The sequence below is a fragment of the Prunus avium genome, chromosome 1 (assembly GCF_965620075.1).
Source record: "Prunus avium chromosome 1, drPruAviu1.hap1.1, whole genome shotgun sequence".
Lineage (NCBI taxonomy): Eukaryota > Viridiplantae > Streptophyta > Magnoliopsida > Rosales > Rosaceae > Prunus > Prunus avium.
In genome coordinates this window covers 52,656,871-52,681,478 of record NC_142284.1, presented here as the reverse complement: position 1 = coordinate 52,681,478, position 24,608 = coordinate 52,656,871, and the positions used below count along the sequence as shown (strand labels likewise).

General features: G+C 36.3%; 3 protein-coding genes and 1 pseudogene across 3 annotated transcripts; 3 read left to right on the top strand and 1 right to left on the bottom strand.

Annotated features, from left to right (window-relative positions):
* Positions 1-428: 428 nt before the first annotated feature.
* Positions 429-1,592, top strand: LOC110774539 (fasciclin-like arabinogalactan protein 14 pseudogene; annotated as a pseudogene).
* Positions 1,593-7,894: 6,302 nt separating this feature from the next.
* Positions 7,895-8,606, top strand: LOC110774547 (flowering-promoting factor 1). Its single transcript, XM_021979100.2, has one exon. The coding sequence runs from the start codon at positions 8,029-8,031 to the stop codon at positions 8,341-8,343; it is 315 nt and encodes a 104-aa protein (XP_021834792.1). The 5' UTR covers positions 7,895-8,028; the 3' UTR covers positions 8,344-8,606.
* A 4,207-nt stretch (positions 8,607-12,813) lies between these two features.
* On the bottom strand, positions 12,814-15,577 carry RPA2 (replicon protein A2). The gene is made up of 10 exons (XM_021979079.2): positions 15,381-15,577; positions 15,034-15,144; positions 14,852-14,949; positions 14,564-14,605; positions 14,361-14,438; positions 13,799-13,877; positions 13,565-13,666; positions 13,404-13,483; positions 13,215-13,283; positions 12,814-13,123 (listed from the first exon to the last, which is right to left on the bottom strand). The coding sequence occupies exons 1-10, from the start codon at positions 15,483-15,485 to the stop codon at positions 13,039-13,041; spliced, it is 849 nt and encodes a 282-aa protein (XP_021834771.1). The 5' UTR covers positions 15,486-15,577; the 3' UTR covers positions 12,814-13,038.
* A 2,529-nt stretch (positions 15,578-18,106) lies between these two features.
* On the top strand, positions 18,107-23,756 carry ACDO1 (Protein kinase superfamily protein). The gene is made up of 14 exons (XM_021979091.2): positions 18,107-18,548; positions 18,827-19,033; positions 19,575-19,664; positions 19,782-19,928; positions 20,063-20,227; positions 20,399-20,539; positions 20,625-20,804; positions 21,057-21,252; positions 21,524-21,651; positions 21,925-21,996; positions 22,813-22,925; positions 23,017-23,164; positions 23,286-23,355; positions 23,467-23,756. The coding sequence occupies exons 1-14, from the start codon at positions 18,219-18,221 to the stop codon at positions 23,529-23,531; spliced, it is 2,052 nt and encodes a 683-aa protein (XP_021834783.1). The 5' UTR covers positions 18,107-18,218; the 3' UTR covers positions 23,532-23,756.
* Positions 23,757-24,608: the final 852 nt, after the last annotated feature.

Below are 24,608 nucleotides of genomic sequence, written 5' to 3'. Positions count from 1 at the left end.
ATATATATATATTTATTAAGTATGAGCGAAATAAAATTAATGAACTTTAGAGGCCAATATAGAAGATTCGACTCTAATTATGATCATGAGTGTAGAGTAAATACTCTTTACCACGAGAACAACAACCCTTGAAACAAAAGATTAAGTGGTTAGAATGTGTTGAGTAGAAACTTTAGTTTTCTAAATTTGGGTTAATTTGCTTCTAGAGAGAGTAACTAAAACATGGTTAGCAATTTTTAAGGAGTGCGTCGACTAGAACTAATCCCAATTGTGATTCGGACAAAGGAGAAAATCACTCCCAACCTTTTGAACCCCTGACATCCCATTTTTTGCATGCATGTCTAATTATAGCTCACAATTTGTGCCCTATTTAAACACAAACTCCCTCCACACAAAAAGCAAGCTTTGAAAACTCAAAGCAGCAAACAAGAAAGCAAGAAAGAAAGCAAAGCAAGAAGTGGCAGCTAACAAAGATGGAACATAGGGCCTCTTCCATCCTCTTCTTCTTCTTCCTTGCCCTCTTCCTTGTATTCTTCTCGTCACCCTCCTCTGTCTCTGCCTTCAACATCACCAAGATCCTCGAGAAGCAATCTGACTTCTCCAACTTCAACAACCTCCTCTCCCAGACTAAGCTCGCCGACGAGATCAACAGACGCAGCACCATCACCATCCTCGCAGTGGACAATGGCGGTGCGGGAGGCCTCTCCGGGCAGTCTTCAGATATGGCCAAGAAGATCCTGAGCGTCCACGTGGTGTTGGACTACTACGATCAGGACAAGCTCAAGAAGATCTTCAAATCAAACAAGTCCGCCACTCTCACAACTTTGTTCCAGTCGACGGGTCTGGCAAGGGGGGAGCAAGGCTTCATCAAGATTTCGGAGAAGAACGGACAAATTTCATTCGGGTCTGCAGCCAAGGGAGGGAATGGCAACAGTGTCAACTTTGTTAAGTCGGTTGTTTCCCAGCCCTACAACATTTCAGTGCTTCAGGTGGGGTCCATTATTAATGTTCCTGACATCGAGTCGTCCTCCTCGGGCCATGCCAGCGCACCCAACTCTGCCAAGGCCCCAAGCCCCTCGAAGTCCAAGAAGAACGACTCTGATGACGAAGCTCCAAGCCCTTCAAACGATGAATCTTCGTCTGACAAGGCTCCAGCTCCGTCAAAGCACAAAGGTAAGGACAAAGGAGATGACAAATCCTCGCCACCAGTATCTGCTGACTCACCGTCAGAGAGTACAGCGCCCACGCCTTCGGCACCTGCGCCCTCTGCAGCTTCACGTACTCGTGAGATCATGGCCGTTGGTGCCGGGGTGGTGATCATGGGGCTGGTTTCGCTTTTGGCTGCTTAATTAACTAGACCTGATGATGAAGTACTGATCACAGATTCACAGCTCATCAGAGGAAATTATGAGAATAGGTTCAAAAACTGGGAAAGAAAAAAAAAAAAAAAAAAAATGACCACCTATATGTATTTTAAAATTTGTTTCTCATAAAATGTTGAGATGAAGAAGGCCCTTGTTCCTTAAATTGGTGTAAGTTGTAAACCCCTATGATGCTGATTTTATCTCATTGAATTGATAGTGTTCTAATAATTTTCATATCTTGTCGCATATATCATCACAAAGACCTAACTTATTTGTCAAGAATGCTCAAGTACAATACAAATAGAACGAAAGAAAAAAAACCAAATTAAATACGACCAATAAACAAGCTGATAGAATTTGAAAGCCCTAAAGCACTACAACACCAAACTCTCTCCATGCGCCAATATTAATTGCCATGCATGAGAGGGAGCGAGAAATTTGAACTTGGATCTCTTCTCCATCATGTTGAATTGAAAAGCTTACGTACATATGTAGCTAGCCTATCAGGAACAAGAAGAAAGAAGATTGCCAATTCAATCATAGAAAAATATTTCATGAAGGACGTAATAAGTTTATTGTAAATTGAACAGAACTCAGCTTTCGTAGTTCGAAACTAATTAGAATTAGTTAGAGAATTAGTTATATATTTGTTTGTTAAGCTTGTTTAACGTTACATTAATTGCGGTGTTCACGCACAACTATCACTGTAGGTAATCTGGTTACTGAAATTAATGAAACAAGCTAGCAATATATTTTCCCTTCTTCATGGTATGAGTTTATCGCAAAATTATTGTGCCACATTGCTTGCAACACCTCTCTTTGTTTTTGTTTTTGTTTTTGTTTTTTCTTAACTTCTCTCCCCTTCTTCCTCTATTCGACAGCTCCAGAAGTACTGTAATATATATCTTTGCAACATTCATTTTATTTTGTCGTCGTGTTCAGTTGAGTCACACAGCGTGAGTTTGTAATTAAACAAAAGATTAAAATGAGTGGTTTGTATTTGGAATTAAGCATGGAACCCTAAGCATCCTTTGAACTTGGGTTGAGTAGGGTCTCCCATCCACTATGGACAGTTTTCGTTCATATTCATTTAATGTGTGTCGTATACGGTTTCTCACATATTATTATAATTCGAATTTTGAAAATCCTTTGGAAGAGATGTCTGAATTATAAAATCTATTACTTACAAGGATTTTATGCGCGTCTAGCTAATCTTATTCTCATTGCAGTCTATTTGCTCTTTTTGATGGGAATTAGCATCTGATTTCTAAAACAAGACTAGTTTTGTTTGAAGTTACCAAACTAGATTATCCTCCTAATAACTTTTCTAATATTCCTTTAAGCTAGATTATCTCTATTTGTATATTATATTACATTTAAACTTATGCCTACCAGAAAAGCACATTAGCTCTAGGAACTTTCTTTATGGCACATAAAATACGTAAAGAGTATAAATGCTGCCACTATTGTCGAATAAAATACCTTTTTTCTTACGGTATTCTGGGGTTCAAAAATCAAATCTCCCAAAGAAAGGACGAATCATAAAATTAAGGTATATAGATTATAAATTATATCCAAGTACGGCATAAATGCATCGAATTTACAGTAATTAAGTTAATGGGTTTAAGCAAAGAGTTTGTAGCTCAAGTGGTTAAGATCATTTACCCTGCATTCTAGGTCTTAGGTTCGATTCCCCTTCCCCCAATATTTCTTTTTTAGAAAATTAATTAATTAATTAATTAATTAAACTAACCATGTCCAAAAACGCAAGCTGTATGCTTCACCTTTATTCTATAGTAGTTTGGATGACGATGAATATAGGCCAGATGCTCGTTGCCAATGTATAATGAAAACTTTGGCTAAATCTAGAAGTTTCGGCTATCAAAATCAATCCATGTTTTTCAAGTGTTAATTACTGAAGTTCTTCATTTTATTGTATCAGAGTATATAAAAGATAGTGATGAGCTTAGCACATTCTAGTGGAGGCTGCCTTTCCTTTGATTCTTTTCACTTCTAATATTAAACGATATATATATATATATATATATATATATATATATATATATATATGTATTGTGGTGTCTAATGGAATCTACCGCTCACCCCCACCAAAAAACTTTTGTAGACAAAGAAAATGGGAGGGAAAAAAAATGTGGAAATTCGTATGAAAATTCGAAGAATATATAACAAAAAGAATATGAAAATCGAAAATCATGTAGAGCTAGAGTTGTCCTCGAAGATCCAAACACCTCATTGATATGACATATTAAGAATGATCATTTGGCATCTTTATTTCATCATCGTATTAATATGCACGTAAGGAAGGGAAGGGATTCTCTTTTCTGGTTTTGAATCACTTAACTATCGAAAGAATGATCATTGCGCATCTTTATTTCATCATCATAGTGATATGCTGCTCGTAATAAGGAAGGGATTCTCTTTTCTGGTTTTGAATCACTTAACATTATATATATCCTCCAAATATAAAACCCTAAATTAATTCGGAGCGTAAAATTTCATTAAAGTTACTTGATGTCTACATGCCTTAAGAGTGACTGAGACACAAAGCAACTTGTTCGGTACTTGGATTGGATGAGTTGAATCTTTTGATACAAGTGATATTGGAAAAGAGAGGATTGAAAACCTCGAGTGCAACACCTCATAATAGACTCGTACTATAATATCTTCAAGTCGTGAGGTAGACCCTAATGCCAGGCATGCAATCCACTTGACATGGGGAAGAACTTTGTGGTGTAGCAATTTCTGAGCTGTGAGCCCAATTTTTCCATCCAATAAAATAAAAACAAATATAATTACAGAGAAATTTCTGGAGTAGGAAGTGCAACAAAAATAGAAAGGACTAAAATTGAAGGAATTGGGTACCATTTAGGATTTTCCAAAGTGAATGGGGATAGGATTGGAGAGGTCTATATCGTTAGGACCTTGGGCATGTGAAAAGAGGAACATACAGAAGCAAAGATGATATGGTGCTCGAGGGCTTGGATGCCTAAAGGCATACAAAAACCTGCATATGCAATGCACAATGGGGAGCATATGGGAATCAACTTTCAAACTCAAAAGTTGAGGACCACTAATCTTTTTAACAATTGATAGTCTTGAAGTAATAATATAACAAAGAATAATATGTTTCCAACAAACTGTTAATGCTTTTTATTCAACAATTGTTGGTCATGAGATTTAAACTCATGACATTCTCATGACAGAGTTGAACATATACAAACGATTAAGGATATCGAAGTACTATTAGAACATATACAAACGATCATACATGATTGATCAAGTTTGACGGATTAATTAAACCCCTAACACGAGAAGTTTCGATCCTTCAAACAACATCAACGATGATAAAATGATTTATATATATATATAAAAAAAAAAGAGAACAGAATTTCCTGACCCACAAGAAACTCAAAGATTGACTAATCGAAACAAAACTTTCCTTCTTGCAATTTGCACACAGTAAGAAACAGATCAAACAAAGTGCACCATTAATGAGATCACAAACCAACATTTGCACTGAAATTGATATCTTGTCGCATGGTTCTTCAATTGTCATGTTAATTTCAAAATGAAGAACATCAAGTTTTCCACAGATCTCTTCTACGTGGCAGGTAGTTTAAACTCCAAAATATCCTTACGTAAAACCCTAATCATGGATTTGACAAGACGGCTGCTCAAAGGTCCAAGCCCTCGATCTGGCTACAGGACCATTGTAGCCCATGTGAAGACATGTGGGCAACATGGCTTTTTTTTTGAAGCATTATAAAATTCTGAGAGTGTGAAACTGTGGAAAGCACGAAGTTTTTGACAATGATAATTGAGACTTAGTCAAGTGGTCCTTTTGGTGACAAATTATTGTACATTAGGGCTCAATTATATGTTTGAATTGAGTGTGACATATATAATTTTATTTGAGTGGTGTTGAGAAATCCCAAGTATGAAAATTATTATTTACAATAATAATTTACTGTCTTATCTTAATCATTTGAACCATTTTGTATGATCGAAATTTGCTGCTTTTAGATATTAAGGGGATGTTATTTATTGCACACGGTTTTTCTTTTTAAGGAAAAATTCCACACACTTTATTGTCAGACTTACTATCCTTTTCTCTTTAAGAGAAATGCTAACAACCTTCTCTCTAACCTTCTCCTTTGGACATTCTCCCCTCTTTACTTGACATGTGTAATTCTCTCTACACTTAAAACAATGCCATGAATATATTATACAAGCTAACTTTTGCTTTCCAAGTTTACCCTTATTACATGTATTCAATTTATTCAAAAAAAATTCTCAACTTTCTTACCATCTTATTATTATTTTTTTTATAAAGAAAATATCTGTTTTTTTTTTTATAAAAAAAGAGGAAATGTCCCCTTTTTTTTTAACGTCAAGTTTAGACTTTTTTAAAAAAAAATCTAAACCCTTTGTGTTTTATAAAAAAAATAAAAAAAAGGGACATTTCCTCTTTTAAGAAAAAAAGCACATATTTTCTTTAAAAAAAAATCATTTACGTTAAAAAAAGATTAATAAGATGGTTAGAAAGTTGTGAATTTTTTTTGGATAAATTGAATGCATGTAATAAGGGTAAACTTGGAAAGCAAAAGTTAGCTTGTATAATATATTCATCGCATTGTTTTAAGTGTAGAGAGAATGACACATGTCAAGCAAAGAGGGGAGAAGGTTAGAGAGAAGGTTGCTAGCATTCCCCTTCTTTTAATTTGCTTCTTAGGGCACTTCCAGCAGTCAAACCCTTGCCATGGCAAGGGGGGGCTAAGGCTGACACTATTCACATGAATAGTGTCTGCCCTTGCAAAAAGTAAGTTGCAATTCCAGCAGTTGCCCGGGCAAAGGGCAAGTACTATTCAATTTTTTGTTTTTTTCACAAATTTGTTTACCTAAACAATTAATTTGGACAATATTTTCGGATAAAATTTTTGGGTTCGTACTTGTCAATACTTGAGTAAAAAGTGAATAATAGTAGAAGTAGAAGAAAATGTATGAGGATTTGGTGTTGAAAGTGAAGAGTTTTGGGTATTTTTTTTTTAAAAATTTGATTTTTTTTTTTTTAAAATCGATTTTTTTTTCATTTTTTTATTGCACAAAAATTGGCTGCCGTTGGATTGGAGGAAAAATTCTGATCGGAGAGCTCAGAACGCGACACTTGTCAGAGTGCTGTTGGCGGCACTGTAGCAGAGCATTGTAGCAGATCACTGTAGCAGATGACGTCAGCAGCCTTCAGGCCAACACTCGGGCTGTTTCTGCCTTCGGGCCAGCCCAGGCAGGTGGACCCCAGTAGTTGCCCGGGCTGGACTTTGTTGCTGGAAATGGGTTTTGGCGTTTTACCCCCCCCCCCCAGCCCTTGCCCTAGGGGGCTGCTGGAACTGCCCTTAGATCAAGCAATATCAACAACTTCCCCAAGTACATAAGTAGTAGATGAATACTTTCCTTTTTCTTTTTCATTTTTTGATTCAAAAGAGACGTAAGACCTACGGATCGAATATTTAGAGTCATTTGCTAATTAACCTTGAATGTAAAAGTAAGAACTCTACTAATCAATAATATGAAAACAAGTACGTACCGTGTGAAAACGGAAGTACTTTCAAAATGAAAACTTGAAAACAAGTGCATATGATTTTGGAAGTTTGTGATTCATAAAATTCGAAGTTCAAATAAAAATCCGCACATCCTCACATACTCATATTTAACTAAATCGTATATTTACTAATCACATTACTAATTAACTCGAAAGTCTAGACTCTGAATGAACTAATCTTCTTCTTTTCATAAATCTAGACTCGAAAATCACAAAAACAAAATCCAAAGCTGATTTGACAAGACAGCGTGAGGAAAGCAAAGGCTTTTAAGGTTGCCAAAAATCACAAGTAGCAAAGGGGTACGTGTCTCCAACAGAAAGATCTGCTTTCAGTCGCCAAACCCACCAACATCCCAAGATCCGCACAAAATATGCCCCAATCACTCCCACTCCCTTCACGTGGACATCTCGTGATCTAAGTGGGTTTCTTTCCATCATTGACTTTCTTCTTTTTTGAATCTTTTCTTAATTAATGAATAGTGGCATGCATTGCCCCAACCCTAGCAATATGAAAGATTCCCCATCACAAAATTATTTAAAATTATTTAAAATTAAATAAAAAAAGAAAAAGCACACTCGAAAAAGCTAGATTTAGCTTAGCTTGCAATGTTTAAGCTACACAAAGATTCCTCCAAACCCAAACCCCAGGGAATTGGATGGTGCTGATCATTGTGCCCTAAATCAAACCCTAGGGGCATCATCCATCCATGCAGCACCCTCATATTTTTAATCCCATTGGGTCCCACTTAATCTAGATTCTCTTCCAAAGCCAAACATGCCCACAATCCACCATCCTTTTCAGTTTCTCCCTCCCACTGAAAGAGTATTTCCCCCTTGTTTTTATTTGTCCCTTTGACACATATAAATACCCCCTCCCACCCTTCTCTTTTGCCACAACACAACACAACGCAATTCAATTCAATTCATTTCCTTCTCCTCTCTCTCTCTCTCTCTCTCTCATCTCCAAACAAACAGCATTTTTGCATCAATTTACAATTCTTCTTCTACCCACCACCCAAAAAACCAAGCAAAGAAAGAAGAAAGACAATGTCTGGGGTTTGGGTTTTCAAGAATGGGGTGATTCGTCTGGAAAATCCACAGGCTGAGACATCTTCCAGGAAGAAGGCCTTGGTGCACTTGCCAAGTGGAGAGGTGGTGTCGTCCTACTCGACGCTCGAGCAAATATTGACCGGGTTAGGGTGGGAGAGGTACTATGGGGGCGACCCCGACCTCTTCCAATTCCACAAGCGATCTTCCATTGACCTAATCTCTCTCCCCAGAGACTTCTCCAAGTTCAACTCCGTTTACATGTACGATATTGTCATTAAAAACCCCAACATCTTCCATGTCCGAGACATGTAGCTAGCTATTTGCGATGATCAGTTGGTATCCTAAATTAATCTTGTGTGAGTCTCATTTGTTACCTTTCATTTCCTTCTTTAATTATGTCATCCTTAGTCTTGGTTCAGTCAGTGTTTTATATGTTTTGGGGTTAATTTTATTTGCTTGTAATAAAGAGTACATCTACATGTTGTTGTTTGTGTTATATATTTGGGGAGTGGATTGCTTTGTAAAATATTGGCTTTGATGTGATCATCTAATAAGAACAGTTCATGTGATTTCAAGCAAATGGGTCGACTATATATATATTTTTACATTTTGTACCATGTGTATTATTTTGAGAGCATAGATAGATCCGTTGTTGCTACTGAGAAAGAGACAGTGCCAGTTTTGTAATTACAATGACTAAGCACAGCTCACGGCTATATATACCAACGACATGCCCATGATTTGATAGTTACTGCTATGATTCTCTGAAAAAGAAGGGAACAGTCATATGACTAATTAATTAAGTTAAACACAAAATTAAACTTGAGCTATTTAATTAACTATATACCCTAAAATAAAAGCTGTATTTTTCAGGAGAAATCTTTTCCAATCTTGTACTAAGAAATAAGAAAGCTTATCGTCGTCACGACAACTAAATTTTCCCTAGAATTTGCTTATAATTTTCATATTAAGAAGTGACCAGAGAATTCCACGGTGGATATATATTTTCCTTTTTTTTGGGGGATTTATGGACCAAATGTTTTTTCTCTTATCGAAATTTTTAGGGGAATAAGATTAAGAAATAGGGACAAAACATTATCCAATATCCAAATCATGTGAGGGAAAAGAGAACCAATTTATCCAAAATCATCGAACACAAGTACTTTTTATTGATTGGAAATGATTCTTGTAAAGCAAATATAGGTCCCCAACATGAGCATGAGGGGAGGAAGATCAAAATCTCCAAAATGGGAGGGGTTTCACGTGAAGGAGATGGAGACTCTAGATCACAGGGCCAGGTGGCACATGCCAAGTGTCGAAATGGAATTGTGGATTTCACTTTAGCTTTTCACAGATGGAGTGTGTGCGCACGTGTGGCACAGCCCTTTAAATCCAAGGAAACGAATTTAATGTAGCAGAGTGACCACACACCACTCTTTTATGTTATGCCTAGGCCTATGAAAATGGCAAGATTAAACCTATAGTAAATTTCAAAGTAGATCAAAAGCAAGTCCAAAGTAATCACTTTTTACTAACCAAAATCATTTATGTGTAATCACTTATGTGTTATATATAGAATAAAGTCTATTGATCTTGTTACCAACCAAATCACAAATAGTAACAAATATCTCATAATTAAGGTGGCTTGTACACATCATCTGCCATATAATGTGATCAATTCAGTGTGTTCAAATAGCATTATTATTTTTCATGCTAACTAATCTTTTCTTTTAAGAATACCCCATGATATCCAAGCCGGATTTGACAAGAGGTGAGTAAAGCAAAGCTTGTATGAGGTTCCAAAAATTCACACTACTGAACTTAAAAGGGTGATTACCCCTCATCTCCCTCTTCTCTTCTTTCATTTTTCTTTTGCAATAGCCATCACCGCCACAACTTCCACCACCATCGTCACCCACACCATACTCATTCACATCACTACCATTCAACCACCATCGGTCACCACCACACCCAGCCCATGCTGCCACCATCATGATCATTACCAATACTATCCCAACCACCATTAATGCATGTATCATCCGCACAACATCAAACATGATGACCTACCATTATTTTGAATTTATCAAAATCTTAATTGGATACAACCCAAAGTTAAAAGATTACAAAAAAAGGAATTGGAAACGAGAAAGAATTCGAATATTGCTCAAACATTTGAAAAAAAAAAATATTGTGATCATAAACATCATGAATTAATTAGAATAAACTCGAGGCCGAAGAAATCAAAGGTTGTATTGTATGAACCAATTGAATTACGAAACTACCCATAAGAACGTTGCGGCCCAACTCATCGCATCCCTATCTGGCCCATTTAACTGCTGTGCTTTTGCGTTGTGCGCTTCAAAACTAAAAAACTCCAGAGATGTCTAAACTGTTGTTTCCATGCCCATGCATGCACTATATTACCATAACAAAGAGTCGACACTCTCACAAGTATAAATTCGAGGCAAATGACGAAATTTAGGCCGACAAAATAATAGATCGTAATACGATGGTTCTCTATGTCCTCCTGTATACTTCCACAGCCATGCCATGCTTGATTGATTTATGGATCTCTTCACTTGGACTTGGAAGAGTGTATATATATATATATACGTAACAACTCAGTTATATTGCTATATATAGCTATGCAAACTCTAGATGTTCTTTCCCAGTTGTGTTACAGTTCTATTGTGCCATTGGTTTGTGCTTTGTACACCTACCTACTAGATCAATGAGGAAGGAGGGGTGCAGTTAGTAATTAAATTCCTAAATTTTCAAGTTAACCCGTCGTCCATACTGATTTGGATTACAGTAGTTTCGGGTAGGGCTGTTTCTCGACTTTCCGTAGTAATAAGTACTGTGCTACGAAAAAGATGCGTCTCCGTCGACATGCTTGATTGATTTTTATGATCTGTCAACAACATGAAATTTTATTCACTAATGGTAATGGAGAATAATAATAGGGTATCCCTTGGCTTTGAACTAAATTTATATATAAGCTAACCCTAGATCATCGAGGTCTTTCTTTCTCCTATGTCCTGTGCATGATGTAGTCTATGTTGTGAATTAATGACTAACTCACTGCCCTTTTAAGATCTTGTTGTTGATGGACTTTGGACAAAGAACTCAATGATGGATGAGTCTTACACACACACACAGAAATTAACCAAGCACAAATGACACAAGTGTTTATAGAGGTTTAGCAAATTCCCTACATCCTCTTTGGTGATCACCTTGAGAAATTTCACTAATGAAGATATGTTACAACTTTGGTTTACAAAGGAAACCCCCTTAGAACACTACCCTCACAATCTGTTTCTCTCACACCCTTGCTCAACACCTTGATACACTTGGAGAACTCTCTTGCTCTCCCCTTGGCTATCTTGACAAAACTAAAACTCTAACTCTCTCACTACTAAACTTCTGCTTCAGCCACTTCCTAATTATCCAACTTGTTTTCTCCTCTTGTGTTATCTTACTTCACCCCATTTCCTACACAAGCCAATGGACATAAGATAAGACACAATCTTTGTCCTCCACGTTCCTTCCTTTAGTCACCACTTAGACTAAATGTCAGATCAAGTAGGTAAATGATATCCCACTCAGCCACCTCCAACTTACACAAGAAAATGGAGAGTGATCTCTTTGAAATAAGATAACCAACTAGCCATGAGTGCTCTCCCAACTTATCCAGCATGTAGTCAACATTTATTTAACTCAGAAGTGACCCACTAAGCCTCTGAAATCATGTGGAAAGCGATAGCCATCGAAAACACAGTTGAAAACACGTAAGGAAACGTCACAGCACGACTGGAGCGACCGGTCGCCAGAGGTTTTCTCTCCAGACGTTGAATCTGCTTCTAAACGACCGGTCGTAAAAGCCATGCGACCGGTCGCTTATGCTTCCTGCGACCGGTCGCAAAGAACTGGCGACCGGTCGCTCCTTGGTTTAGCTCCAGACCTCGAATCTGCCCAGAAACGACCGGTCGCAACTTCCCAGCGATCGGTCGCTTTTAGGCAGTTTCAAATTCTCCCTTTGAGCGCCAAAACCTTTGTATCCTTTAGGTGAGCCATTTTTCCAACAATCTAATCGGCGTAAAAGTTAAACTTAATTTGGTAATTAAATGCCTAAATTTTCGGTTCAACTTGTAGTTGATTCTTTCCTAAATCACTTAGAATTCTAAACAAACATTTTTCTTTTTAACTTTGTGTTTAGTTGTATTTAAACTTAAACTCTTATTTCCTTTTGTTCTTCATTCGAATTCTAAGTTGGTTTTGTGTCCTGTATACACTGAAACACTCTAGAAATTATAAATAAATAAAAATAAATTAGGGTGGCTACCAATACAGACGAAATGTTTATCAACCATCCCCCCTCCAAAATTCAACCTCCCCTTCAATGGCTAGGCCGTATTATCTTCCTTTATTATTATTTTTTTAATCTCACCCTCTATTTCACGAAAGAAATGTAAGAGAAATCTATCATAACAACATTCATATAAGTCACTTTTTCAAGTTAACTTGGTAACAAAATTCAACCATATGCAGTTGACTTATATTTGAACTCTTTAATTCCTTTTTGGCTTCACATTAATTCAAATTCTAAGTTGATGTTGACACTCTAGAAATTATAAGAAGAATAAAAATGAGTGACAAATAATACATAGACGAAACCTTTATCAACCTCGGATCTTCGAATTCAATGGCTAGGCAGGTAGTGTTATCTTTCCTCTTGATTTTAACAATTTAGTTTTTAAATAAACACAGAACAAATTAGTTAAATGACATTTAACTACTGTGACTATTGTAGTATTTAATACTGAATGTTCAATCCAGAATATTTTTGGTATCAACCAAAACAGCAAATGTAATTGTTTGAACTTTGGTACTAAACCCATCCAAATGGACATAAAAAGATATTAAAAGAGAAATATACATAACAGCATTCATTTAAGTTACTTTCGTTTCCAACCATAGCAGCACAAAGTCAAAATTCGTGACAAATACTTAGCCATATGCTGCTGACTTGTAGTGAAACTCATCAATCGTGGAATATATTAAGCCTTCCTCTTCAAGAGACCTGATTGCTTCCCTGAAATAGAAATGTGAAATCAAGAATAAGAATCAAAAGAAGTCACTCCTGCATGCATAATTGGATGTGGTGAGAGAGAGAGAGAGAGTACAATATCTTTTCCACAGGGACTTTCAGGTGCTGGGAAAGTTCATCTCTGTGTATCCCCTTTTCTTTTCCACTGCAATAGAAAACCAGTACCAAGAGTTCAACATAGGCAGCCGCAGCCAACATATCTTACACAAAACAAGGCAATACTAACAAAAACCAAAACAGGGGAAACAAGTTCATGGTAACTCACATGCTTGAAGGCTGCTGCAGATAGTCAAGGACCAACTGATCACAGCCCTTTATCCCATCAACACTAACTTGCCCGGAGAACTGCAAAATTGAACATTAATTGCATGCTAAACAAGAACAGGACAGCTTGAAATGTAAATTTTTCATAGTTAGATAGCTTACTTGGTTTGATGGGGCTGTCTGGTATCCACTTAACCCACTCCGCACAGGAGTGCTAAGAGATGAGTCCACAGACTGAGGTTGAGTTGCAGAATTTCCTTGCAGCTTTAATGAATGTAAATACACCATGAACAAATATAAAAGACATAAGATATGGATTCTATCCAAATTCACCTTCAAGTGAATGAAGGTGTAAAACAAGGTAATTGTTTCATCGATTCAAGTTATTATTGATACCTGTAACTTTGATGTCTGTAAGTGGGTATGTATGCATTCAATGAAGTGAAAGGTAACTTCATCAAAGTTTTTCACAGGCCTGCAACACAACCCAAAATTCTGTAAATAATAATTCTTTAGCAAAACATTAAAAGAACAAAGATCCAAAATTAAAGTAAAACTCAACAATATTTTACAAGAGTTGTCTGAAATCTAACTTCTTTAACAATACAGTATTGTACGATTGAAAACATTCTCCCAATCAACTATTCCTGATAGTAAGACATCTATATTAAGATTGACACAAATTTCTATGTGTTGTTTCAACCATATTGAAAAGTTCAAGTGTTTGTGTGTGCGTGCACTGTGCACCTGTGTGTTGATTATGAGTGAATATAACATGGCACCTGTTTTAGTTGCATCATCCCACCTCAATTGACATATTGGAATTAGTTATATGATGCATTGGTAAAGCTAAGTGGCTAGGTACAATGAGAAATGTGAATCATATGGCATTAAAACAATTGAAAATCTCAAGACATCTAAATTGCTCAAACTAAAAGGAACATCTTTCGTACCATACCTCACGGAGAAGGCAACTATTTGTCGAACACCTTGAAAGACTTTCAAGTGTCCATTAACACGAACATACATTCCATCTCTGTATCAATTGGAAAATAATACATAAGAACCTCATAATGAGTTGGCTGCTCTTTATATCTGATGTCAATAATAAGGCTTAAAATTTCAATACAAAACTCACTGATGATAGAGAGTGCAACTTACTCTATTTCCTGCATTTCTCTTGAGTCAAAGTTCTCATTCACCCTATTAAGAGAACAAAAAATAGAGTTACTCATTATCAGAAAGCAGGGTGGACTCAGAACTTAAATCGTTACTGATCAATCTATCTATCTTTGTGCAAGAAAGTAGTATGTATAATTGAAACACATTTTTAGCTTCTGTTACTATAAATTGTGCATTACATGGAACAACAAAATCTAAACAAATTATTCAAGCTGTTAAAAATGTGATGATATAAACTGTATCTAACTAAAAATATGCAAACATTACCATCTTCGGCATTTGATTCGCCCTGTTCCATCGTCAATAGTGAAACCAACATCAGTGTTCCTTTCAGATTTATCAAATACCATGCCAACCACCGATACCTAAACCAACCACATATAATTTTAATTAAAACTTTTTAAGAAAAGAAAACTTAAATGTGTTGATTTTTCAAAAAAAGTTAGTACATTAGCAACATCTGCCCCGCTGATCACAAAATTTGATTTTTCATCACCAGATTGATGGGCTTCGCTTATCTGCTTCACTGTCACAGGAACCAACCCGTGAGTCTCGCGACTCTGCAACAACAATCAAAGCAACAATTCCTCAACAAGTAATAAAATAAAAATAATATCGAAATAAAACCCCTTGTTTGGTTGCCAGGAAATTGAAGGGCAAGCAACCAAACATTGACTCAGATCGAAACCCTAAGTCGTCATTTAACTATCACAAATACAAACGCAATATACTTTTCATTTTGCAGTTATTCGAGAAGCTAAGGGATGCATATGATAGAGTGGAGGAGATGCGTTACCTTGGCCGGAGATGGAGTTGAATCACCGAACTGAGTAGACTGAGAAGCCATGAAGCCGCCGCCGGAGAAGGCGGAGGTGGAGTCGAATTGGCTGCTTGAGAACATCGCTGAAACCCTGGGAGAGAGAAATTTATCTGAGAAAGGAAAGAGAGGGAAAGTGGGGTATGAGATGATTTGATGTTATTTATATTTGAGATTCGGGAATGCAAATGGTCTTCCCGCCAATCTTGTTTCGACTTTTAATTTTCCCGCTAAATCTTTTTCTTCCTCATTTCCCTATTATGGGTAAAATCGATTTTATCCTTTTCCTTTCTTTTTATATTAATAAAAAAAATCGAATTATGTTTTAAACTTTTTCTTTTTTTCTTTTTTTCTTTCCCAATGTTATGATAGGATAGAATTTTCTCACAAAGATAAGTGTCATAGAGTACGAACACAAGAGGTTAAACATAATCAGAAAAGGGATGCAAGCAAACCAAATTGTTTATCTTGAAAAAGGGATAATGTCCTTGGTTATATATGTCATTTATGTTGAGCTCACAATTCCTTTAATCACGCATCTTCTCATCTTTTAATTTATATGTTGACAAATGCACATGAAGACGTTGGTGTTTAATTAATTTAATCCACATTACTTTTGAACAATCACTGTGTTTTTCTAAATTGAAAAACATCAACATAGTTAATCGGGGAATATTAGTCATAAAAACGTAGCTAATGTTTGTCTTGATCTCTCATAATAAAATAAATGAAACACCAGCTGGATAGAGGGTTTCATTTTCTCATTTGGCGTGAAATTTTTTCGCAAAGATAAATTTGCCAAAATGAAAAACAAAAGTATATGATTTACCAATTCCATCTCATATATCGACTATACCGGATGACATGGAGCTTGAACTTGGGTTTTTTGTGTGATTGAACATTCATGCATTTGTTAAGTTACCATTTTTATTCTTCTTTGTTGTCATGTATATATGCTATACTATTTTATCATGCATATTACCTGGATGCCCCTCTACAAGTTGTGGGACTGATCATGGTACTTATAGGGAAGAGTCCCTTTCATCTCCTGTAAAGATCAGAGGGTGCAAAGCTGATGATAGTTGATATTCATAAATTTCGGTGTGATTTGGGGCTTGTTTCGTCAAAGCTAACATACTCACCTTTTTGCTTCTTTATTCATTTCTCCACATGTGAATATGTTTATTAATTTTGCTACAAATCAATTCATGACTGTTATGTATGGTGCTAATTAACCCCCATATTAGGAGAACATTTTATAAAATGATCGTTATATAAAATTCATTTTAGCATCACATTCTTTTTATGTAACGATCATTTTATAAAATGTTCTCCTAATATGGGGTTTAATTGGCACCATACGTAACAGTCATGAATTGATTTGTAACAAAATTAATAAACATATTCACACGTGGAGAAATGAATAAAGAAACGAAAAGGTGAGTACGTTGATTTGATAATAATCTGCTTCTGCTTTTAGGTACTATTTAAGGCTTAATATCACAAAACGTCCATAAGGTTTACGAAACTATTAAATTGCATCCTTAATGTTTTTTTTTTGGTGTCATTTGTGGTCCTAAAGGTTAGTAATCTGTTTCTACTATTTAAGGCTTAATAATCTGCTTCTACTATTTTAAAGATGGTGTTTTCCAATGGAATCAGCTAGAAAACCTCATAGTTCTTGCCAAAGAAAACGTGATCAAGATGAGCAGCAATCCTGCATTCCAAGCAAAAGACATGTCTGTGTCTGATCATGCCCTGCTTGCCAATTTGTCTGTTCTTCTGCTGGAGAGTTTAAGATCGTTATATCAAAGCTTCACATTCAATTGAAGAGGTTTTTCTTATTTTCTGAAAAGGAGAAACATAATCTTTAGGACCAAGTTTTGACAAGCTTGTTGTGGAATTTGCATGAGCTCAAAACTTCTTCATTTAACCCTTTTTATTAACTCAAGTGTCAGACTATTTTGCTTTCATTCTTGGTGTCGGAACAAGTAGATTTTCCAACCGGTGTGCAAGATACGATGCTTTCGTGGAGTGAGGAGGGTATGTATATATTTTAGGTTTTATATTGTCCCTTGAAAGGCTTTTGTTGAACTTTGCTTATTTGAATTTTCTTTGATTGTTATGTTTTTGGTCTAGATATCAGTCTAATATTTCTATATACTTCCAAAATATCAGATAAATTGAAACATTGGACCGACATTCAAACCAAAAACATAACAATCAAAGTAAACTTAAATAAATAAAGTCCAACAAAAGCATTTTAAGGGACAATATATACGTACACATCAAACAAAACCCAAATCAGTAAACAATAGTTCATAAATAAAGCGAAACGAGCCAACCCATGTGCAACTCCATCATCAGTAAACATGACCAAAATATTTTCCAATGACCTAATGTGTCCGATATGACTCCATATAAAGACCCGATCTATGAATGGCCAAAGTGAGCTGTAGCGAGCAATTTTTTATTACCCACAATCAGGTATTAAAGTCTTATCGTAATTACTGAAAAATATAACATAGATATTTATAATTAAAAGAAATGATCCTAAAGACAAGATTTGCGTTGCAGCCTTTCACTTTCACAATTCCCACTTTTCCTTTCGTTTTGAACTAATAATCCAAACTACTTCCCAAAACGTTTATGTGGCCGGCCATGGCTCACACAAATATATAATATAATATCCGTTTTTTCCAACTAATTTTTGAAAGCGTTGCTCACTTGCTCACTTCCTCTTTTAACCACCAAAGATCATCCCCTTCTACCACCACCTTCTTTCTCTCTCTCACTTCCACTGAGAAAGCAGAAGCCATGGACTTCCTGTGTGTAAATTGCACAAGCACAGCTCCATCTCCTACCAAGCACCTAAGCTCGATAGCTCACGCTGTTCCAAGCCACAGATTAAATGCGCCGTTGCAAGCTCCGACGTCGTTTAGGTACAGGCTTCGAATACGGAGAGGCAAGAGACCGTTGCAATTCCGAGTTTTGAACGTTGCGTCGTCCGCAATCGAAACGCAGAGGAGCTTGGGGAGCGGCGGTGGGAGCAGGTTGGAGCCATCGAACAAGCCTAGCGCCGCCATGGAGCAGCTCGACTTCGAACGCGGCGTTTGCGTGCCGTTCCGCAAGTACACACCCGAAAATGTACGAAATTCAACTCTAGTTCATTGAATTTATATTATATTTTATTCATTTCTTTTAATTTTTGTTGTGAAGTTGTATGTTAACGTTGTTGATAATGAAAGTTGAATATGACGGGACGCAAATGATTCAATCCTGGTTGGAAATTGTAATTGATTTAGTTTGTTATGTTTCTAATTGAATTTGTGTTTAATTTTGGGCGAATTTGATGATCATCTAGTTTCTTTTGAAATATGGATGATGAGAAGGTATTTGGATTTGATGCTGTTGTATATAATTAGGTGAGGAATAAGGTGTTGGGATCCAGAGGGGCAATTGTGTCTCTAATTTCGCGAGGCGTGGAGATTGTGTGGAGTTTGGGATTGTACTGGTCTGCCTTGACGTATGACTGCTTCGTCGGAAGGGATGAAGAAGTTGTTCCATTTCGTGCTCGGCAGCTTAGAAACCTCCTGTGTGATTTGGGGCCTTCTTTCATCAAAGCCGGCCAGGTTTGCACCTCCCTCATATCAGTCGTATCCTATTTTCCTAGTTGAAATATGTCAGTATATTTCCACTGCATTAGCTGAAAATAGCAACAAAAAATGATGCATTAGCTGTAAGTTTTCCAATCAGGTTTTAATATTTAAGATCAAGAATGCAATGAAGAAGTAAAGATGTAAAGATCTAAAAGGTTAGATTAGATGTAATAGGAGGCACCCTTCATTGTGGTCGATCCGATGCATTTGGGATAAATATTTTTTGAGATTATAATCAGAGTTTTGACTGTTTAATTTTTTAATTGTAAGATTGTTCTTAAATAACTTCAATGGTTTTTATGGTCTATTCACATAGCTTTCTGAAATTCAGATCGATATAAGAAAAATTAGAATGAAATTGTCACCATGTTACTTCAGTTGTAGTATGAAGTATCAAAGTGGAAAATTTCTCTCCGCATACCAATTTGAAATCTAGTTGTACTCAGCCATTGAATTTTAGGTTCATATATTTGCTCAAATATACATATGCCTGATTTCACCCATGTATTGAAAGGTTCTTGCAAACAGACCTGATATTATCAGAGAAGATTATATGAATGAACTGTGCATTCTTCAAGATGACGTTCCTTCCTTCCCCAATCAGGTAAAAACTCATTTTACCAACAAAAAAAAATTCTTGTTGCTCGTATCTGGGATGAGACAATTTTGTTCTGTGGAGTTTAGATAACTTAAAATAGAATATGGCATGACATTGGTTCAGGTTGCCTTCAATATAATAGAAGAGGAATTGGGTCGACCCCTAGAAGCTGTTTTCAGTAAAATTTCATCTCGGACGATAGCAGCTGCCAGTTTAGGTCAAGTTTACCGAGCTACGTTACGTGACTCTGGAGAGGAAGTTGCTATTAAGGTTTACATAAGGGCCTTTTCTTAGGTCATTAACAGCTCCACAATTATTATGTTGCAAAAATGATGAAAAGGTTACTGTGGCAAAAATCCTGAAAACAATCTATATTTTTATTTTTATTTTTTTAATACTTACAGGTTCAAAGGCCGGAGATAGAACCTATAATTTACCGGGATCTTTTTCTATTCCGTACTCTTGCTTCATTCTTGAATGGCATCAGTCTACAGAAACTGGGGTGCAATGCTGAGCTGATTGTTGATGAATTTGGTGAGAAGCTTTTGGAGGAGCTTGATTACACTTTGGTACATTTCAGACCTGCGCTATAGCACAAAAAATGAACCTTGATGGCATTATATTTATTCCTACGGCTTCATTATCATCATGACTTGAATTGCAGTTTGAACAACCACTATGATTGCATTTTTATTTTGACCTTTCGAATTACTAGTGAAACTCTGTTTCCTGTAATACAGGAAGCCCGCAACATTGAAGATTTTATTGTGAACTTCAAAGGTGATCCTACGGTTAAAATTCCTCGGGTTTACAAACAGCTTTGTGGTCCACGTGTTCTAGTGATGGAGTGGATTGATGGTATTCGGTGCACTAACCCACAGGTATGATTGTCAAGATAAACAGTGCTATTTTAAAGGAACATGAGAAGATATATCTTTATCAATAATATCCCTCCATGTATTTCAGGCTGTTAAAGATGCTGGTATTGATGTAAATGGGTTCTTAACAGTTGGAGTCAGTGCTGCATTGCGGCAATTGCTAGAATTTGGGTTGTTCCATGGAGATCCACATCCTGGAAATATTTTTGCCATGCAAGATGGACGTATTGCATACGTGGACTTCGGGAACGTAGCTGTTCTTAGTCAGGTGAAATATGGACTTCAATGGTATTTAATAGGAAAACTCAAAATCTTTAATGTATTCTTCTTATAGTTGTGAGGGTTTAACATAGTACATAGTAACCATCCATACCAGTGGGACAGCCCAGCCACCAAAACTAGTACATTTCAATGGTCTATATGAAAAATAAGAATGCATTTGTATCTGTTAGTTTTCTATTATGCTTTAGTTTTTCTTAATTTGCCTTGCCTACATATTGATCTATCTTTTATTTTTCAGCAAAATAAACAAATTTTGATCGATGCTGTTGTTCATGCTGTAAACGAGGACTATGTTGAGATGGCAAATGATTTCACTCGACTTGGCTTCTTGGCTCCTGGGACTGATGTCTCTCCTATTGTTCCAGCTTTAGAATCGATATGGCAGAACTCTGTTGGAAAAGGACTGTCTGACTTTAATTTTCGAAGTGTTACCGGTAATTTCATGTCCTATAATTTTGATTCTCATTCCAGTTTTTCTTTTTTCTTTTTTCTGTGGAAGTCTGTGCTTGTGTGAGTGTGTGTAGATATGATATGTATATATTCCTTCGTCTTAATTATACCCTATTTAGGTATGATTTAGTTGCCTGCAAGGTTTTCTGATGCTGTGAGGGAAAGAGATAATTGTCTTCTGTTAGCTCCTTTTGTTTTTATCTTTTCTTATGTAGTTTGTAATATGCAATATGATTTCTTCTGGCTCTGATGCAGGGAAGTTTAACCAATTAGTCTACAACTATCCCATCCGTATCCCAGAAAGGTTTTCGCTTGTTATCCGTTCTTTATTGACTCAAGAGGGCATCTGTTTTACTTTGCAGCCAGACTTCAAATTTCTTGAGGTAAGGGCAGATCTTTTTCTTTTTCTCATACGCCTTTTCTAATGGATGAAATTAGGCATGTAGAAGTTTTCTCTTATAGACCATTTAACCCAATGTTAACTTTCTTTTAAATTACTTTTAGTTATGTATTCTAAATGCTGCAATGGAGTGCCTGCCATGTTTTGCAATTAGAAACCTCATTTCTCGTATACAAATTTTGTTATTGCGGTGATAGCCATTTGTTGTATGACAAGCTTTCTTTCCCCATACTGTTCTTAATATTCAATCAAATAGGTTGCCTATCCATATGTGGCAAAGCGCCTCCTAACAGATCCAAACCCGGCTCTACGTGAACGCCTCATACAGGTGAGTTCAAAACTATTTTGTATTTAATGTCCTTAGATGGCTGTTAGTTGAATTTTGAATCAAACCTATATATGTTCAAGAACCTTTCATTTTCAGTAACTTGCTCTGCAGTTCAAAAAAGAAAAGAAGAGAACTTGCTCTGAACGAAATGAGCAGTGTTATCCATGGGAACAACTATGTTTTATTTTGAGGATTTTTCTGATTAGCTATGAAAAAGCTTTTGTTGACACTCAATAAGCATCAAAACCAATTATCTATAAACAATATCGTCAGAGCCTTCTTTCCTTCAAGCCCAACCTTGTTTTTCCTTTAGATGATGATAGATTAAATGTATAGGATTCCTCCATGAACCTAGGAGTACCGTTAGACAGTCAGCCCCAAATCATTGGGCATCTTTTCCTTTCCTATCTTGTATCAGAACAAGGGAATAGTCTGTAATGGGTACGGGATGAATTAAACTTTGAATTTCTCCTTTTTGCCTTCTTCCTTTTTCTCTGGCCTTTTAGTTTCTCTTTATTTTCCCTAACTTGTTCAGTAATGGGTACGGGATGAATTAAACTTTGAATTTCTCCTTTTTGCCTTCTTCCTTTTTCTCTGGCCTTATCAGTTTCTCTTTATTTTCCCTAACTTGTTCAAACCACAACACCTCAATTTTCCCCTGGTTTCGAAATATGATTTCTTTGGTCGAGCTTATGCATTTCTTCTTCTTCTTATTACTATGTTGTTATTTCAATTAGCCATGTCCAAGAATCATCAACCATTTAGATTTGGTTCTGAAATTTCAATCCTTTGATAATAATCTGCTTCTGGTTTTAGGTACTATTTAAAGATGGTGTTTTCCAATGGAAGCGGCTAGAAAACCTCATAGTTCTTGCCAAAGAAAACGTGACCAAATTGAGCAGCAACCCTGCATTCCAAGCAAAAGACATGTCAGTATCTGATCATGCCCTGCTTGCCAATTTGTCTGTTCTTCTTCTTCGGAGTTTAAGATGGTTATATTTTCTTTGCTATGTTGTGCAGGCAAGGGTCAAGAGACTTGCAAGTCAGTAGGAAACTAGACCTCACTGACACCATCAAAGATGGAGCTCGCCTTTTCATTTTCGACGAAGGAATTCGTAGAAAGCTCATTCTTGCTTTGACAGAAGATTCAAAGCTTCACATTCAAGAGGTATGAAAATCTGAGAACCTCTCTTTTTTCTTATTTTCTGAAGAAAGAAGAAAGAAAATGAAAAACATAATCTTTAGGACCAAATTTTGACAAGCTTGTTGTCGATGTGCCTTCTCTATAGCTTGTGGATGTGTATAGACTGGTTGAGGATCAGATAGACGTACCGTCAGTTGCTGTGGAAGTAGCGCGAGGTAAAAACTTCATTTAACCCTTTTAAACTCAAATGTTAGGTTACGATCAAAATTATTTGCACCGCATTTGTTGACCACATTCGGCTTCCTTTTTTGTGTCGGGACGTGCAGATTTTCCAACTGTTGTGCGAGATCTGATGCTTTCATGGAGTGAGTCTGTGTTAGCTGATAGGTAGACCAAAGTTTTTTGGAGTTAGCTGCAAAACATGACAAAGTTTTACTACCTAACGAGTATATTATACGACACGAATCTTACACCGTTTTATTTGGACGACAGCCTGTTGTGTCAAGTTGTAAATTGCCTTGCAAATGTTGTATATGAAAAACGTGCACTGCTGCATCTGTATAGAAACATTATTTGGTATAGATATCTGCAAACCAATTGCAGTTTTTGGGGCAAATCACGAAATTCTCCCTTTGATTCAGATTTTATGAACGGTTTAAAGTTCATTTTATGAGGGAAGTTAGATAATTGATCGAATAGTGAAAATTTATCTAACTAAATTGATATATATATTTTCAAATTCACTCAAATATATAAAACAATAGCTCAGATATTGCTAAATTAAAAAACAAAAACAAAGCTAATATAATTAAGCTAATCTAACTTTGAAACTCTCTTTGTTCTGTAAAATTAGAAAAGAACCTTCAAGATTACAGTCGGCACACGTGCACTGCTCATAATATTCTTAGGGAGCTGATTTTCCCACTCCCTTTTTCTCCACTTACATTCTCTTTTGTTTTTTAATACTTTTTAATTAATTTTGCTCTTTTTTATTCTTCATCTTTCCTATTTTACCCTTGATGACGTGGCAAGTGAGCACTTTGGAGAGGTGCTGATGTGTGAAAAATAATAATAAAGAATTCATTAAAAATAATATTTTTAAACCAAAAAAATATATCCCAAACCCACCCACCCTCTGGTTATCTTCTCTCCTACACACCCACCTTTCCGTCTTCTCTCTCCCCATCTATGTTTCCCCTCTTTCTTCGACCAAAAAAACCTTTCCGAAGGACCTTTTTTATTTCCTTCCTCACTTTTTGTTAGCTTCTCCTCCAGAAACATAACCAAAAGAAGTAAAAGGAATCCAATAACATCAATCATCTATATACTGGTAGCTATAACTAAGATCTTTATACCTTTTCTATCCCTCTCTTTCTCTCTTTCCCCCTCTTTCTTCAACCACCAAATCCAGATCCGGGATTTTTTAAAAAGATTTTTGGGGTTTGAGTGTGGCTTGGCTATCGGGCGT

Coding starts and splice junctions, on each gene's coding strand:
- LOC110774547 (XM_021979100.2), top strand. CDS start 8,029: ATGTCTGGGGTTTGGGTTTTCAAGAATGGGGTGATTCGTCTGGAAAAT.
- ACDO1 (XM_021979091.2), top strand. CDS start 18,219: ATGGACTTCCTGTGTGTAAATTGCACAAGCACAGCTCCATCTCCTACC. Junction 21,253..21,523: donor TAATTTTCGAAGTGTTACCG/GTAATTTCATGT, acceptor GCTCTGATGCAG/GGAAGTTTAACCAATTAGTC. Junction 23,356..23,466: donor TGCTGTGGAAGTAGCGCGAG/GTAAAAACTTCA, acceptor CGGGACGTGCAG/ATTTTCCAACTGTTGTGCGA.
- RPA2 (XM_021979079.2), bottom strand. CDS start 15,485: ATGTTCTCAAGCAGCCAATTCGACTCCACCTCCGCCTTCTCCGGCGGC. Junction 14,439..14,563: donor AGAGAAATGCAGGAAATAGA/GTAAGTTGCACT, acceptor CAATTGATACAG/AGATGGAATGTATGTTCGTG. Junction 13,124..13,214: donor GTCCCTGTGGAAAAGATATT/GTACTCTCTCTC, acceptor TTTCTATTTCAG/GGAAGCAATCAGGTCTCTTG.